At 34.7% G+C, this 17,665-nt stretch overlaps 1 protein-coding gene across 1 annotated transcript in view; it reads left to right on the forward strand.

Annotated features, from left to right (window-relative positions):
- The first annotated feature begins 1,790 nt into the window (after positions 1-1,790).
- LOC142237996 (uncharacterized) overlaps positions 1,791-17,665 on the forward strand; it is a 23,982-nt gene continuing 8,107 nt past the window's right edge. The window contains exons 1-5 of the mRNA XM_075309482.1: positions 1,791-1,948; positions 2,013-2,131; positions 10,411-11,482; positions 15,085-15,170; positions 15,246-15,386. Coding sequence (XP_075165597.1) covers positions 2,032-2,131; positions 10,411-11,482; positions 15,085-15,170; positions 15,246-15,386 — 1,399 coding nt within the window. The 5' untranslated portion in view covers positions 1,791-1,948; positions 2,013-2,031. The remainder of the gene's footprint in view (positions 1,949-2,012; positions 2,132-10,410; positions 11,483-15,084; positions 15,171-15,245; positions 15,387-17,665) is intronic.

Below are 17,665 nucleotides of genomic sequence, written 5' to 3' on the forward strand. Positions count from 1 at the left end.
ATAAATTCAATTTTGCGAAATTGCCTAAAAATGTATACCCTGCGTCGCACTCTTTATAGAAGTATTACAATATACATTGTCCAAATCGAGTGAGGTAAATAGCAACATAAACCTTTATACAAAGCACTCAACAAAATTGAAGGATTGAGATTTTATCAAAATGTGGATCTAAATACAAAGTTGTGTATATTATAGTCTGCCCCGCCAGACTTCAGATTTTCTTATTATTATTATTTTTTTTTTTTTTTTGACTAAAATTATGTTTCGTCCCATAAAGTTAGATTCAAATATTAAGTACATAGATTTTGTTGAAGTGTATACAATTTTGTCTAAATCGGTGCAGATTCAAATTCATGCATATGGGAATATCAACCTTTATATAGCTCGCAACAAACTTGAGATGGTATCAATGAATTTGGTCCACAATGAAGGGTATAATACATTATTTTTTTATTAAACATAGGAACGACATTGGCCTGAATTCGAAACATAGAGTACAAGTACACACACTTTTTCATTAGAAATAAGTTGTTTTAGCACACTATACGAGTGCTGGAGATCATGATCGCACTGAATAATCCATGTAGACGGTATTTCCCGTGATTGTTATGGTAATATTACATGGGACAAACTGTTTTTGAAGATTTCCAAAAGCATAGTGCCCTCTATACTCAATAAATCGGAGCCATGTCCAAAAAACGACCCCCAGACCATAATATTACCCCCACCATTATTGAAGGAACTGTTTTTATTTCTTGGATTAAGACTTTTCTTTGGACCTTCGTACTAAACTTCCACCACCCGAGCCATGCAATTTAAACTTTGATTTGTAGGAAAATAAAACACATTTCACTGATTCTCATGCCATTTAAGGTGTTTTTGTAAAAATTTAAGGCGCCGTTAAATTTTTTCGAACTCCATAATTATTGTGAGTCTCACGAAATACAGATAAGGCCTTTGACGAAATGTCCAAATGAAATCGTCACTTACGTGAGAGTTCCTTTATTGGAAGTTGTTAGAGACGCTACAAGTTGGGCCACTAGATATTTCTACATAATTCGATACATATTCCTGTTTTTGTTGCAGTGAAACAAAATTTAAACAAATACTTCTGTTTTGTTTATTTACATTTGCTTTTGTTTCTTCTTCTTTTCAGTATGTGACATTCACTTGAGATGTGTTCCTCCCCAGTATTTTAGTTAGTTGCCAATTCATATTTTGACAACTACAAAATTCGCATATAATGGTGACTCTGGTGCGACTTGCACTGATAGTTGCACTGGATAGAACACCAGTGCAACGATTGCCATACAAAAGTTCTATCCAGTGCAAAAAGAAAACAGCCCTTATGTTAAATGTGATGAGATAAACCGAAAAATGTTATATTTATAAGAAATTATAAATGTTTAATCAAATCAGTAAACATCTACACAATCGTGTTTTACTTGACCACAATGATTCTTCTACAATTACCTTAAAATACACTTTTTCTGATAGTTTGCAGGGGTTCTTATTGGCGTCCTTCGAAATTGATCTAAATAGGCACCTAATAATTGCACTGATGAGAAACTTTTTCGTAGTAACTTGGCGTGGTACAACTTCTCAATAGTGACGGCGCTTTTCCGACGAGTTTTTGATGTCGTATATGATTGTTTTCGACGTAGTGGGGATTCTCAGAAGCGCCTCCAAATTCAAAAAACGTTGGCAGGGATACGATGCATCTTCAAATGTTATTACCAGTGATAAAACACTACCTCAATTGTGTTTCTATGATACAAAGTGTATTGGCAACACTTTTTCGTTCAGCTGTTGAAAACAGAGTTGTTCCTTTGTGCTTTATAGTGGATTTAATTCTCAAGTAAAATTATTTTTTTACTTTCTCCATTATTCGTTTATGATTTTATCAAAATAACCATATCGTCTTTGGAAACAATCCAGTTATACAAAAGTGAATTCTTTACGAAACAAATATCAAAAAAAAAAATTCTTTTAACTATATGTTTATTTTTTAGGTTCCGCATTGCTTTGGACATGGAAGGTATTTCCAACAATCATTTAGGACAAAGTTCCTTGGATATTGATCATCTATTAAAAGATTGGAAGTTAGAAAATATTTTGCCACACTTGCGAGGTAAATTTAAAGTTTAGAAACTTAACGTCTTTTATAAATAAATTTATGTACAATTTCATATTTATGTATGTACAATGAATTTGTTCTTTTTTATACCCCATAAGCGTAGGAAGGCCTCTGGGGAGGGGGCTTAGACCCCCCAGAAAAAATTTAGCCCCCCCCAGAATTTGAAAACCTATTTACGATTTTACATTTTTATAAAAATTAAACAAGTATATACTCGTACAACGCACAAAGTTCCACTAAAGACTTTCATGCACAATCGAATTACTTGGGTTGTGGCAGAAGTCTGATATTTATGAAATAAAGCTGTGGTTGAACTTATGATTTAGTTGAATAAAAAATAGTAATTGATATTAGAACTATTCTTTCATAAATTAATATCTTAATAATGCTGCAAAAAAGCGTCGCCAAAAAGAAATGAAAATGTTCTTTTTGGGTCTGGAAGTGGTACACTCTTACTTACTCTTTTACTCTTTTTTTTAAACTATTTGAAAAAAGAAAACAAAAAATTACGCATTAAAATATAAAAAAAAAATGAAGTAAAAAAACTTGCTGTGTAGTTAAAATAGTTAACTTCTTTGTGAGGACATTTTTGGAAGTGCTTTTAAAGTTGTGCCTTTAGAACAACTCCCAATTTTTTGCTGGGAAAAGTGTGGAACTACCCTACGGGAAATGGATCAACCACAGAACTGGTACAGGACTAGTCCCTGGTGTGTATGGACCAGTCCCAGTTCTGATCAAAACGTATGGAAGGGACCGTCCACCTTTACATGGGTTTGTCATTGACGGAGTAAACTTACATTTTAGGACGCGTCTTGGACTCACCCCAAAGGACATGTCCTGGAACAATTTAGCAGGAGCAACCCATAAACAGGTCCTCAGGAACCAGTCTCGGACAAACTCTTAGAAATCTCATTCAATTTGGGCTCCTAATCGAACCCGAAATGAAAAAAAAATTTGAAATATATCGAACAAAAGGTTATTCTGATAATTTTATTTCACTAAATTTTATTTCACAATTTGCACCAATTTCCCGTAGGGTACTTTTAGTTGCTTTATTATAAATTGATTCTCGAGTTATTTTGATGTCTATTTTTTATTAAATTTTATGAAATAAAACATTAGTTGAACCTATAAGTTCAGTCTATAAAGTTTTAGCTAGGGGGGCTATAGCCCCCCCTAGGAAAATTGTCTAGCTACGCTAATGTTATACCCTTCACCACTACTGTGGTACAGGGTATAATAAGTTTGTGCGTTTGTATGTAACGCCAAGAAATAATTGTCATAGACCCATCTTTTAGTATACCGATCGGCTTAGAATTAAATTCTGAGTCGATTTAGCGATGTCCGTCTGTCTGTCCGTCCGTCTGTCTGTATATGTAATTTTGTGCACAAAGTACAGGTCGCAGTTTACGTCCGATCGTCTTCAAATTCGACATAACGTCTTGCTATTGATTTTGGAAAAAATCGGTTCAGATTTAGATATAGCTGCCATATATAGCTATAACCGATTTGATCATAATTCACGTATTTATGAACCGATTCTTTAAATTTTGTACATCTGAATGCTTTGTCAGTCCCGTAAAAACTGCCACATATCAGCTAAATCGGTTCAGATTTATATATAGTTCCCATATATATCTTTCGTCCGATTTGGACTTATATGGCCCCAAAAGCGAGAGTTTTGCCCTGATTTGCTTCAAATTTTGCACAACGAGTACGTATAATAGTATCGTTAATTGTGCCAAATTTAGTTGAATTCGGTTCAGATTTAGATATAGCTCCCCTATATATCTTTCGTCCGATTTTGACTTCTATGGCTTCAAAAGCTAGAGTTTTGCCCTGATTTGCTTAAAATTTTGTACAAGGAGTACGTTTAATAGTATCGTTAATTGTGCCAAATTTAGTTGAAATCGGTTCAGATTTAGATATAGCTCCCATATATATATCTTTCGACCGATTTGGACTTATATGGCCCCAAAAGCCAGAGTTTTGCTTTTTAGTTGAAATCGGTTCAAATGTAGATATAGCTCCCATATATATCTTTCGACCGATTTGGACTTATATGGCCCCAAAAGCCAGAGTTTTGCCCTGATTTGCTTCAAATTTTGCACAAGGAGTACGTTTTATAGTATCGTTAATAGTGCAAAATTTAGTTGAAGTCGGTTCAGATTTAGATATAGCTCCCATATATATCATTCACCCGATTTGGACTACTATGCCCACAGAGGCAAACGTGCTACTCTGATTTACATGAAATTTTGCAGAGGGAGTAGAATTGAACTTGAAACTTTGCACAGGCAGTAGAATTAAGGTTCTGCATATGCGTGTTTATTTTGGTTGAAATCGGTTCAGATTTTGATATAGCTCCCATATATATCTTTCGCCCGATTTTCCGTCATATGAACACTGCAGTCAAAGTTGTTATCCGATTTACGCGAAATTTTGCACAGGGAGTAGATTCAACATAGTAACTATGCATGTGAAATTTGATTGCAATCGGTTCAGATTTCGATATAGATTCCATATATATGTTTTTCCCATTTAGGCAAAACTGGCCGAAATATCTACATTTTCCTTATCAAATCGCCACTGCCAAGTCGGTCAGTCGGTCAAGTCAAAATGACTCACATTCTTCTATTACTCTAATACACATCTGTCAACCGATAAATCATAAATACACTTTTGCGAAGTTGCCTCAAAATTGGTTCATATTTAAATGTTTCCTATATTTATACCCTTCACCACTACTGTGGTACAGGGTATAATAAGTTTGTGCATTTGTATGTAACGCCAAGAAGGAGTAATCATAGACCAACCTTTTAGTATACGGATCGGCTTAGAATTAAATTCTGAGTCGATTTAGCGATGTCCGTCTGTCTGTCTGTCTGTCTGTCTGTCTGTCCGTCTGTCTGTTGATGTATTTTTGTGTGCAAAGTACAGTTCGCAGTTTTAGTCCGATTGTCCTAAAATTTGGTATAGGGTCCTGTTTCGGCTCAAAGACGATCCCTATTGATTTTGGAAAAAATCGGTTCAGATTTAGATATAGCTGCCATATATATTTTTCACCGATCTGGTCCTAATTGGCGTGTATATCTACCGATCTTCCTCAAATTCCGTACATCCGAATATTTTATGAGTCTCGAAAGGCTTGCAAAATATCAGCCAAATCGGTTCAGATTTAGATATAGCTCCCATATATAGCTTTCGCCCGATTTGCACTCATTTGCCCACAGAGGCCAATTTTTTGCTCCGATTTAGTTGAAATTTTGCATAGAGAGTAGAATTAGCATTGTAACTATGCGTGTCAAATTTTGTTGAAATCGGTTCAGATTTGGATATATCTCCCATATATAGCTTTCGCCCGATTTACACTCATATGACCACAGAGGCCAATTTTTAACTCCGATGTAGTTGAAATTTTGCACAGGGAGTAGAATTAGCATTGTAGCTATGCGTGCCAAATTTGGTTGACATCGGTTCAGATTTAGATATAGCTCCCATATATATGTGTTTCTGATTTCGACAAAAATTGTCAAAATACCAACATTTTCCTTGTTAAATCGCCACTGCTTAGTCGAAAAGTTGTAAAAATGACTCTAATTTTCCTAAACTTCTAATGCATATATATCGAACGATAAATCATAAATAAGCTTTTGCGAAGTTTCCTTAAAATTGTCTCAGATTTAAATGTTTCCCATATTTATACCCTTCACCACTACTGTGGTACAGGGTATAATAAGTTTGTGCATTTGTATGTAACGCCAAGAAGGAAAAGTCTGAGACCCATCGTTTAGTATACCGATCGTCTTAGAATTAAATTCTGAGTCGATTTAGCGATGTCCGTCTGTCTGTCTGTCTGTCTGTCTGTCCGTCTGTCTGTCTGTTGATGTATTTTTGTGTGCAAAGTACAGCTCGCAGTTTTAGTCCGATTGTCCTAAAATTGGGTATAGGGTCCTGTTTCGGCTCAAAGACGATCCCTATTGATGTTGGAAAAAATCGGTTCAGATTTAGATATAGCTGCCATATATATTTTTCACCGATCTGGTCATAATTGGCGTGTATATCAACCGATCTTCCTCAAATTCCGTACATCCGAATATTTTATGAGCCTCGAAAAACTTGCAAAATATCAGCCAAATCGGTTCAGATTTAGATATAGCTCCCATATATAGCTTTCACCCGATTTACACTCATTTGCCCACAGAGGCCAATTTTTTGCTCCGATTTAGTTGAAATTTTGCACAGGGAGTAGAATTAGCATTGTAGCTATGCGTGTCAAATTTGGTTGAAATCGGTTCAGATTTAGATATAGCTCCCATATATAGCTTTCGCCCGATTTATACTCATATGACCACAGAGGCCAATTTTTTGCTCCGATTTAGTTGAAATTTTGCACAGGGAGTAGAATTAGCATTGTAGCTATGCGTGCCAAATTTGGTTGAAATCGGTTCAGATTTAGATATAGCTCCCATATATAGCTTTCGCCCGATTTACACTCATATGACCATAGAGGCCAATTTTTAACTCCGATTTAGTTGAAATTTTGCACAAGGGGTTGAATTAGCATTGTTGCTATGCGTGCCAAATTTGGTTGAAATCGGTTCAGATTTAGATATAGCTCCCATATATATGTTTTTCTGATTTCGACAAAAATGGTCAAAATACCAACATTTTCCATGTAAAATCGCCACTGTTTAGTCGAAAAGTTGTAAAAATTACTCTATTTTTCCTTAACTTCTAATGCATATATATCGAGCGATAAATCATAAATAAACTTTTGCGAAGTTTTCTTAAAATTGCTCCAGATTTAAATGTTTCCCATATTTTTTTACTAACATTGTGTTCCACCCTAGTGCATTAGCCGACTTAAATTTTGAGTCTATAGATTTTGTAGAAGTCTATCAAATTCTGTCCAGATCGAGTGATATTTAAATGTATGTATTTGGGACAAACCTTTATATATAGCCCCCAACACGTTTGACGAATGTGATATGGTATCGAAAATTTAGATCTACTAAGTGGTGCAGGGTATAATATAGTCGGCCCCTCCCGACTTTAGACTTTCCTTACTTGTTTTTTACTAACATTGTGTTCCACCTCAGCGCATTAGCCGACTTACATGTAAAATCTAGAAGTATTGCAGAACTCTGTACAGATCTGCTCAGATATACAGAATATATGTGTATGGATTCATATAGCATCCAACACATTGGACGGATTTGATGTGGTATCGAAAATGTGGAAAAGGTGGTGAAGGGTATAATATAGTCGGCCTTACTTGTAATTTTTGATAATGATATTGCCACAGTGTTCGTTATTGCCACAAATTTGCATCGATAGTTCTATTTTGCACCAACTGCTGTGGGCTATTATAAAAAATTATTTATTATTTCTAGGATACACCAAAACCTTTCGTGAAGAAGTTTAAATAATTCATTTTCCTAGACCGCCAACCGCACGTATCTCAATTGCGAATATGAGATCAATTGTTTTTATCATTCTTTTTGCTGTTGTTGCAACAGTGTACAGTGTATATAAACCAATTAGTGTTGTGCTGGAATAAGTACCAGTTGAGGAAGCTTGTCTTGTTTAACCCTAGCTTAGGCACCAATGTTTTTCTATATTATCTGCCACTATTTACATACAGTATGTCAAGAAAGTCTTTTGACATTGCCAAATATTTCAAATTCCAGAAATAATTGAAGTAAAAATCGAGTTGTTAATTCGTTTTGAGAACAATAAAATATGTATACTTTGCAAAATACATAATAAAATATTTTTTAAAATTAAATTATATTTAATTTTGGAACAAAACATAAGTTTTATCCTATTGTCAAAACACTTTCTTGACATACTGTATGTAAATATTTTGTTTCCTTTGTTATTTTTAACTACATAACCGCTTTTTTAAGTTTGTTTTGCATTCTGATATTCGCTACACAAAAAATATTGTTGTTTTTGAACATTATTTGTTCGACATTATTGAAATCGGTTCAGAGTTAGATATAGCCCCCATATATATCTTTCGCCCGATATACACCCATATTACCACAGACGCCATAGGTTTGCTCCGATCTACGTGAAATTTTGCACAGGGAGTAGAATTAATATTCTTACTATGTATGCCAAATTTGGTTGAAATCGGTTCAGAATTAGATATAGCTCCCACATATATATCTTTCGCCCGATTTATACAGATATGGCCACAGTAGCTTAAATTTTATTCCGATTTACGTGAAATTTTGCACAGGGTGTAGACTTAACATTCTTACTATGCATGCCAAATTTGGTTTATATCGGTTCAGATTTAGAAATAGCTCCCATGTATATCTTTAGTCAGATTTATACACAGATGCCACATTTTACTCCGATTTACATGAGAATGAAGTGTGGGAATATCATATGGAAAACGACGGTGAACTATCTAAATTAGACTGGTAGCAATTTTTGGTTAGTAAAAACGGATTTAAAGTGGATAAAAATCCTCAATGGAGCGAAAACATGAAATTTTTCGTGAATCTTGTTGTAACGGCACTAAACCAGCTACAAAAAACAAATTGAGCATTGTAGACACATTATTGGTGAACCTATACAATCATTGGCTATTTCCTTTATGCCTGATGAAGGTGATAGAGGATATTCAAAAGTAAAAACCGCTTGATATATGTGCTACCATGGTGAGAAAAAAAAGGAAGCGTCCTACAAGGCAACAATGTGTGGAGCACAGCTGGGTGCAAACCAAATGCTACAGTTGCCCAAAATATATATATATATATATTTTAAGTTACTATTTCCTCTTCTTTTATTTGTATTATTTTCATATGAAATAATTCAAAACAAATCAAATAAAAGTATCTTAAACCACAATATTTGCATTTGTAAATAGTGGCAGATTTTGAAGAAAAATACAAAAATGTATTGAAAATTGCTATATTGTAAAAAATATTGTTAAACTTGTACATATTATGAAAGAGCACGAAAAATTAGCCCCTGAGTCCAAATTTCAAAAAAATCGGATCAATATTGTTGAAATGGCAAGAGTGTAAAAAATGAAATATTTACATTTGTATATGGTGCCATTTGAGTCCTTTTCAGATATGTCCGGTATGCTTCCCGATCTGGAGGCTTTCTCGAATTCTTATCTTTTAATTACACATTCAACTGACATTCGTTTCGTCTCTGTCGACAAATACAGGCTTCTTATAACAAATACGAGAGTTGTATGATTGACCGTATTAAGGAAAACAGATAGCTAAAAATACACGGAGACTGTTCTTGCTTGGGGTATTCAAAACCAGACTTGAGATATCGTCGAAGCCCCTCACCCGATGGGGCTTCGACTTTGAATAACTTCGGCTTGGGTATATTGTAGCGTGTCATTACCAGGCTACTACAAATGCGAAAAATGTTTCTCCTTGTCGCTCTACCACTCTCGAGGTACTCATGAAATATTCGGTTTAAAAACGTAGCACATCTATTCAGATCAATCACTCCACCAAAGGTGACTGTTCTCGGGGCCCAGCGAGCGCAAGCAGTATCGTCTTTGCTCTTTCAAGTCTAACTTTTTGTTTTGCTTTGACAAAAATATTCAATTTATTTGTATGTCTCGTTTTTTAATATACTTCTACTGATAAATTAAGAGAATTTGGTTAGGTTAGATTAGGTTATGTGGCAGCCCGATGTATCAGGCTCACTTATACTATTCAGTCCATTGTGATACCACAGTGGTGAACTTCTCTCTTATCACTGAGTGCTGCCCGATTCCATGTTAAGCTCAATGACAAGGGACCTCCTTTTATAGCCGAGTCCGAACGGCGATCCACATTCGTTTCACTGGAATGTGGAACGCCGTTCGCGCTTAGAGAGGCTTTGAAACCCTCAGAAATGTCACCAGCATTACTGAGGTGGGATAATCTACCGCTGAAAAACTTTTTGGTGTTCGGTCGTAGCAGGAATCGAACCCACGACCTTGTGTATGCAAGGCGGGCATGCTAACCATTGCACGGTTGTGGAATTTGGTAAATTAAGAGATTTACCAAAACGAGCATAAGACCAATAACACCTTTTCTACCAGTATGGGAGAAGCACTGTTATACGAAAAAAAGGTCTAAATTTATTTTTTTTTTAAACTTTATATTGAACTCAGTCTTTAATATTGCTGGTAGATGTGGCTCATATGTGAATTCTTTTTCAAATGTTTGTGTCTATTGGAAAACACTTATTCCCACTATGTACCTAAAAGATTTTAATTTGAAAAACACTTTTCTTTTTAGCCGAAAAAATTGATGCTGAAATATTAGAAATGATGAAATTGCATCACGTCCGAACGTTACTACATAACTTTCCTTTGGGAATACAAATACGATTTGAACACAATTTAGAACAATGGCGCTATAATATAGGCAAACCAATGCCCAGATGTAGTCAGGAAACACAATACTGTGTGTGTTTACAGGGCGGTACCAATAATGCGCCACGAACGGAGTCCCCCAGACAAAATTCCCTACTGACATCGTCTGATTCACAGATACAGCAAAAACAGAAACAAAATGTCCAAATTATAAAAGCAGATAATAAAACAATTTATACAGTTACTGCAAAAGATTCAACAGAGAATAATACCTTCTTGCATGTTAACAATAATAACACCCCGCCAGATAGTTCATTCACAAATAGCTCGGCGGAATCTACTCCCTGTACATTAATGAAAACTTCTAATTTTGTGCACGCAGAATCTTCTGCAGCAGCAGCACCAGTTGAACGACTCTGTGAAATTGCCGTTCGACCTTATTCGCATTTACCAAAAGTGAATTTGCGTGAAATATTATTGGACTCGAAACCAGATGGTCCACATTTGTTAAAAATTTACAATTTACGCAAATGTTTTAGCAGGCCCGAGAGGAGACGTTTGATAAATGCTATAGTTACCTATTTTATGCGTAATGAATTAAAATTTGATTTACAAACCAGCTATGTTGTCGAAAAAGCCATTTTGGCAATGTTTCCTAGTGAACGATTGGATATGTATCGCAAAAATAAACGTGGAAGTATTTATTGCAAATACATGAATGCCAAGACATACATATCCTGTGGACAAGGCCGTCGACGTCGCAATGTACGCCCATCCGGTGATAATGAGGATACGATAGATGACAGCGATACTGAAAAACTACCCTCCAACGAAGATAATGATGAGGAGGGCGTAGGCAATGACCGCAATTCTGCAAACACATCATCACAACATCCTAGTGACCTAGAACTGATGGATGAAGAATTCTCATATTGTTTCGAAGATGATGATTCTAAACACAATTTAATAAAGCCAAAAGTTGAAATGGATTCAGAGTATGTATAAGAATGGCCAATTTTGTTTCCTATAATACCTAGGAATTAATTGTATTTTTAATTCATAATTAAAAGATTTCATTTTCAATTAAAATGTAAAACCGTGCTTATGTAAATAAATTTAGCTGTTATTTTGCATACACCCAAAGAAATTGGTTAGTAGGGACAGCAGAAAAGTCTGCTAAAACAGCAGAAAGTCTGCTGAAAAAGGGACAGCAGTCACTGTTTGCTGAAATAGCAAACATTTCCTGCTATTATTGAAGCTCGATTACACTAAAACATGTTTTATTTTGGTTAAAACAAATAAGAATGTCAACTTAGGAGCTATCCTAACATAATTAAAACAATATTTTATGAATATCTATAGTATTTGACCAAAAATCTGAATATTTATCGATTTGAGGCATAACAGCAAACAAAATGTTTGCTGATCGTATTTAGGAGCTTGTAGGTATATTACAGTGCAAAAATATACCAAAAACTACTTTTGGTTCTTAAATATGCTTTGGGGAAAAATGTATAACCTAAAAATTTTATAAATTGTTGTTCACTTGGCCCTGAAGTACAAAAATATAACAGCAGACATCGACTGCTGTTTATAGCAGACTTTTTTCTATGAGTGTACCGTCCATTCCAATACATGTTGAAGAATTTTTTTATTCGCGTTGGCAGGGTTAGCCTAATGTATAGAGTCTCTCATCTGAAGTAAAGAGCATTTATGCTTAGAATTATTTTGATTTTTGTATATCCTCCATGAAATTCGAAGACGATATAGTGATGTTCGTCTGTTCGTCGTTCACTAAAACACATTTTAGTTTGGCTGAAGCAGACAAACAATTAATGCAATATGTTACGAATGTGTCTTGTATTTTCTCAAAATCTATATATATTTCTAAAATTTAGTTATTTTGATCGCATTTAGAAATATTTAAGGAAATTTAGTTCGTTGTACCTTGGGTAACATTTTCTAATCAAAAAATTTCTCTAAAAAGTTTCCAACTACAAAAATGTAACAGCAAACACCGACTACTATTAGGTGACTTTTCTATGACAGCAAACAACGACGGCCTCGTCCCCGTAACCTAGGGACGTTAAGAATAATCACATTTTACTTCTTGAGGACGAAAATTTTTGATTTTTTTAATGTGAGTTTTAACTTCTTATACCAGGAGAGTCTCCTTGTGGTACCGACTGCTGTACGAGGTCGCGTCATAATTTTGATTCAATTTTATACAAGGGGCTGTTTGGAACCCTCAAAGAGATCTGGGATGGACATAATTCTAGTATTATCGTAAAAAGAAGCTACCAACAAAAATTTACTTTAAGCAGCTTCATGGTGTTTTTTGATAAACCATGGTGTCCCGGAAACGCTCACCATGGAGGATAAAGTCGCAAAAATCCACGATATCGTATTGACAGACCTTCAATTGAAGGTGAGCGATATATCTGAAACAGTTAGAATTCCAAACGATAGAGTGCATTAAATATTGGGCATGAGTAAGCTGTCCGTACTATGGATGCCTCGCATGCTCACTCCAGACGTCGTTTTATGATAATCAAAGAAATTTGGCCATACCAATACCCACCGCGGAACATCCGAGATAGTAGACTGCACGCGAGGAACGTGCTCCGAAGAGGAGAAAAGAAAAGGAAAGGGGGTACTACTATACCAAATTATAGAATCTTGGCATTTCGGCATGATAATACATTGTTGTTCTTGGTCCATTTTACACCTAATTGCTGTCCGTATTTCATGGAGTGCGACTTCTTTTTTCTAAACGTAAAAAAAGTCACTACCACAGATACCTATTTTGTAGGCCAAAAGAGTACGATTTTAGTAAGCAGGGGCTGTTTTTAGTAGAGGTTAGTTTAGGTTAGGTATTGTGGCAGCCCGATATTTCAAGCTCCCTTAGAATATTCAGTCCATTGTGATACCACAGCGTTGGAGGGAAGTTCTCTTTTATCCCTGATTCTATGTTATCTCAATGACAAAGATCTCTTTTTAATAGCCGAGTCCGAACGGAGTTCCACATTGCGGTGAAACTACTTAGAGAAATTTTGGGACGCTCAGAAATATCATCATCAGCATCACTGAGAGAGGATGTTCCACCGCTGAGTGTTTGGTTGAAACTGGGGTTGAACCCATGTTAGGTTAGGTTCTGTGGCAGACCGATGTATCAGGCTCACTTAGACTATTCAGTCCATTGTGATACCACATTGGTGAACTTCTCTCTTATCGCTGAGTGCTGCCCGATTCCATGTTAAGCTCAATGACGAGGGACCTCCTTTTTATAGCCGAGTCTGAACGGCGTTCCACATTGCAGTGAAACCACTTAGAGAAGCTTTGAAACCCTCAGAAATGTCACCAGCATTACTGAGGTGGGATAATCCACCGCTGAAAAACTTTTTGGTGTTCGGTCGAAGCAGGAATCGAACCCACGACCTTATGTATGCAAGGCGGGCATGCTAACCATTGCACCACATTGGCTCCCATGATCCTTTGTATGTAAGGCTGGCATGCTAACCATTGCAAAACGGTGGCCAAGGATTCCGTTGAATAAAAATTGCCCACCAATTGAGATACCTGAATTACCTCCTGAGTTGTTGGTAGTGAAACGACATACGATGTCTATACGTTGCACGGACCTGATGAATTTATATCGGAGAAGGAGACAACGTTTATTTGAATCCATAAACAAGGATTTTTTTCACTCGATCGTGTCCACTTTGCATACGAGGGGTCATGGATTCAATATCTATTTCGGCCGAACACCCAAGGGGTTTCCAAACGATTTCTAAGGATTTCAACGCATCGGATTCGGTTTTAAGAGGGAGGTCCCTTATCATTGTGCTACACATAGAATCGGATAGAACTTATTAATAACAAATAAATCAAAATTTGTTTCGTAGTATCAACTTTAAAAGAGCGTTGTGTCTTAAAGGTATTCTTACTTCAATTCCGCGCTTCTTTGGCTCGGAATCAATAAATTTTGTTTAATTTGTCGAAAAATATTTACTTAATTTTGTGATATCGGCGTAACCGAATAGAATTTTTTGTCATTTGTTAATAATTTATTTAAATGTATGCCATTGTAACTAAATGTAATGGTTTAATGTTTTTATACTTATTTAAATAAAATTCACAATTTTTTTTGTAATTTAACTTACGTCAACTCATTGATAGGAGAGAATTTCAGCACATGTGGAATAATAATGGTTTGAATAGTCTGAGTGGTGGTCTAATAATATCGGACTGCAATTATACTAACTAACCTATTGCAATTTCGGCCGAATGTAGTCAGCTTTTCTTGCTTTTTGGCTATTCCATAAATATTTAGAATTCTTAAAAAATATCTGAAATGAAACGTGGTTGTTTTAAGAAAAAAAGAGACTCTTATTTAAACATCTACAAAATAGAAATCAAAAAGAAGGCTCAATACCTAAATGTACATGCTGCCTCCAAATGTCTTAAAGAAGGCAAGAATAGAAAGAATCACAACTTTGACATAACGAGGGAATACTCACTGAATCCTCCCAAACCTTTACACATAAAACAGTTCTTCTTATATAGATTTGAATATCATAAGCACTTTCACTTTCAGTATAAAAATCCAAACGGCTTATAGGCTACATAGAGAAGCGGTAACGTTACGATGTCCATATTCTTATAATACTTTTCTCCAAGAGGGTGAGTACAGACATTTCTTTAAACTATGATTTGTGTGTTCCTATTACATATTTTTTTACATTTTATCTTCCACAGTATGCAATGTCTACAGTATTCCGAATATGGATGATCATTATTTGGCTGTAAATGATTGTGAAATTAAAGAAGTGGAGTTTGAAAATGTCATCATTCAATATTACCAATTACCAACGTTTATAGTTGAAGTTAAAGAGAAATGTGAGTAAATTATTATTTAAATCTCCTAAAGAAGTGGTGGATTTTAGCTACTCTAGAACAAAAATATTCTAAAGGATGTAGGTCTATTATCTTTACTTTAAAATGTTGCAATATTTCGGTTTCCTTAGAAAAAGAAGGGATTGAAGTGGTGGCATTTGCCATATGATGTGGCACTGGAGATAATTTCCATACACATACAAAATGGCTGGGTACTTAACGCGTCTAATTTACCTGCAATGACAGTCATGTAATGCAAAGAACGCTAAGTTCCTACGGTAAAGACCATCGTAATAGGTGCCATTGAAATTCCCTTTAGTGTTTTATAGAAATAAAAATTTGATAAAAATTTTTATAGAAATAAGATGTTGACAACATTTTCTATAGAAATAAAATTTTCTATAGAAAGCAAATTTTGACAAAATTTTCTATAGAAATAAAATTTTGACAAAATTTTCTATAGAAATCAAATTTTGATAACATTTTTTATACAAAAAAATTTTGATAAAATATGGTCCATTTGCAATACCATCCGACAACCATTTGCCATAACATCTACATCAATGACAACTACTTATGCCAAGTTTCAAGCCTATAGCTTGTTTCAGTCGGAAGTTAGCGTGATTTCAACAGACGGACATGCTTAGGTCGACTCAAAATTCCACCACGACCCAGACTATATATATTTTATGGGGTCTTAAAGCAATATTTCGATGTGTTACAAACGGAATGAAAAATATAATATACCCCCTTCCTATGGTGGAGGGTATAAAAAACAAACAAAAGACACAAACATAAATTTACTGTTGCTAGTTACATATAAAAACATAACAAATTTAAACATTGTTAGAATTACTCATTTTATCGTCAATAAGCTTAAGTATTAATTACACACTTATACTTTAAGAAACGCCAACTCAATGACTTCTTTTCTCAAAAACTCCCGTTAAATGTTCGAGTATTCTCGATTATCCCGTTTCACCAAATGCAATCGAATGTTTGCTTGCGACCGAGAATGGAAACAAATGCATAACTTCAATGATATGACGTCACAACAACATTCACTCGATACTGATTTATTGGGTTCAGTGCTGCCGCTACTACTTCAATCGAAGTATTTTGCTTCATTTTCACAAAATTTACTTCGTCACTCCTTCTTCCAAAAAGCTGCTTCACTTTTTGTCCTGCTTCAAAGTTTTAAATTTTTCCCCATATTACCTAATTGTTTTTCCTATTCCGGAACATAGCGGTTTTAATCATTGAGTTATTAAGCGATGTGGACCAATTTTTGCATAGTTGTTAGAGACCATATACTTACACCATGTACCAAATTTCAGCTGGATCGGATGAAATTTGCTTCGCTTAGAATCCCCGCAAGCCAAATTTGGGAATCCGTTTATTAGGGGGGCTATACGTAAAAGTGGACCGATATGGCCCATTTGCAATACCATCCGACCTTCATCAATAAAAACTACTTGTGCCAAGTTTCAAGTCGATAGCTTCTTTCGTTCGGAAGTTAGCGTTATTTCAACAGACGGACGGACATGCTCAGATCGACTCAGAATTTTACCACGACCCAGAATATATATATACGGGGTCTTATATATATATATATATATATATATATATATATATATATATATATATATATATATATATATATATATATATATATATATATATATATATATATATATATATATATATATATATATATATATATATATATATATATATATATATATATAAATAAAAACTACTTGTGCCAAGTTTCAAGTCGATAGCTTCTTTCGTTCGGAAGTTAGCGTTATTTCAACAGACGGACGGACATGCTCAGATCGACTCAGAATTTTACCACGACCCAGAATATATATATACGGGGTCTTATATATATATATATATATATATATATATATATATATATATATATATATATATATATATATATGTATATATATATATATATGTATATATATATATATATATATATATATATATATATATATATATATATATATATATATATATATATATATATATATATATATATATATATATATATATATATATATATATATATATATATATATATATATATATATATATATATATATAAGACCCCGTATATATATATTCTGGGTCGTGGTAAAATTCTGAGTCGATCTGAGCATGTCCGTCCGTCTGTTGAAATAACGCTAACTTCCGAACGAAAGAAGCTATCGACTTGAAACTTGGCACAAGTAGTTTTTATTGATGAAGGTCGGATGGTATTGCAAATGGGC

This window comes from Haematobia irritans, chromosome 5 (assembly GCF_050003625.1).
Source record: "Haematobia irritans isolate KBUSLIRL chromosome 5, ASM5000362v1, whole genome shotgun sequence".
In the NCBI taxonomy this organism is placed as follows: Eukaryota; Metazoa; Arthropoda; class Insecta; order Diptera; family Muscidae; genus Haematobia; species Haematobia irritans.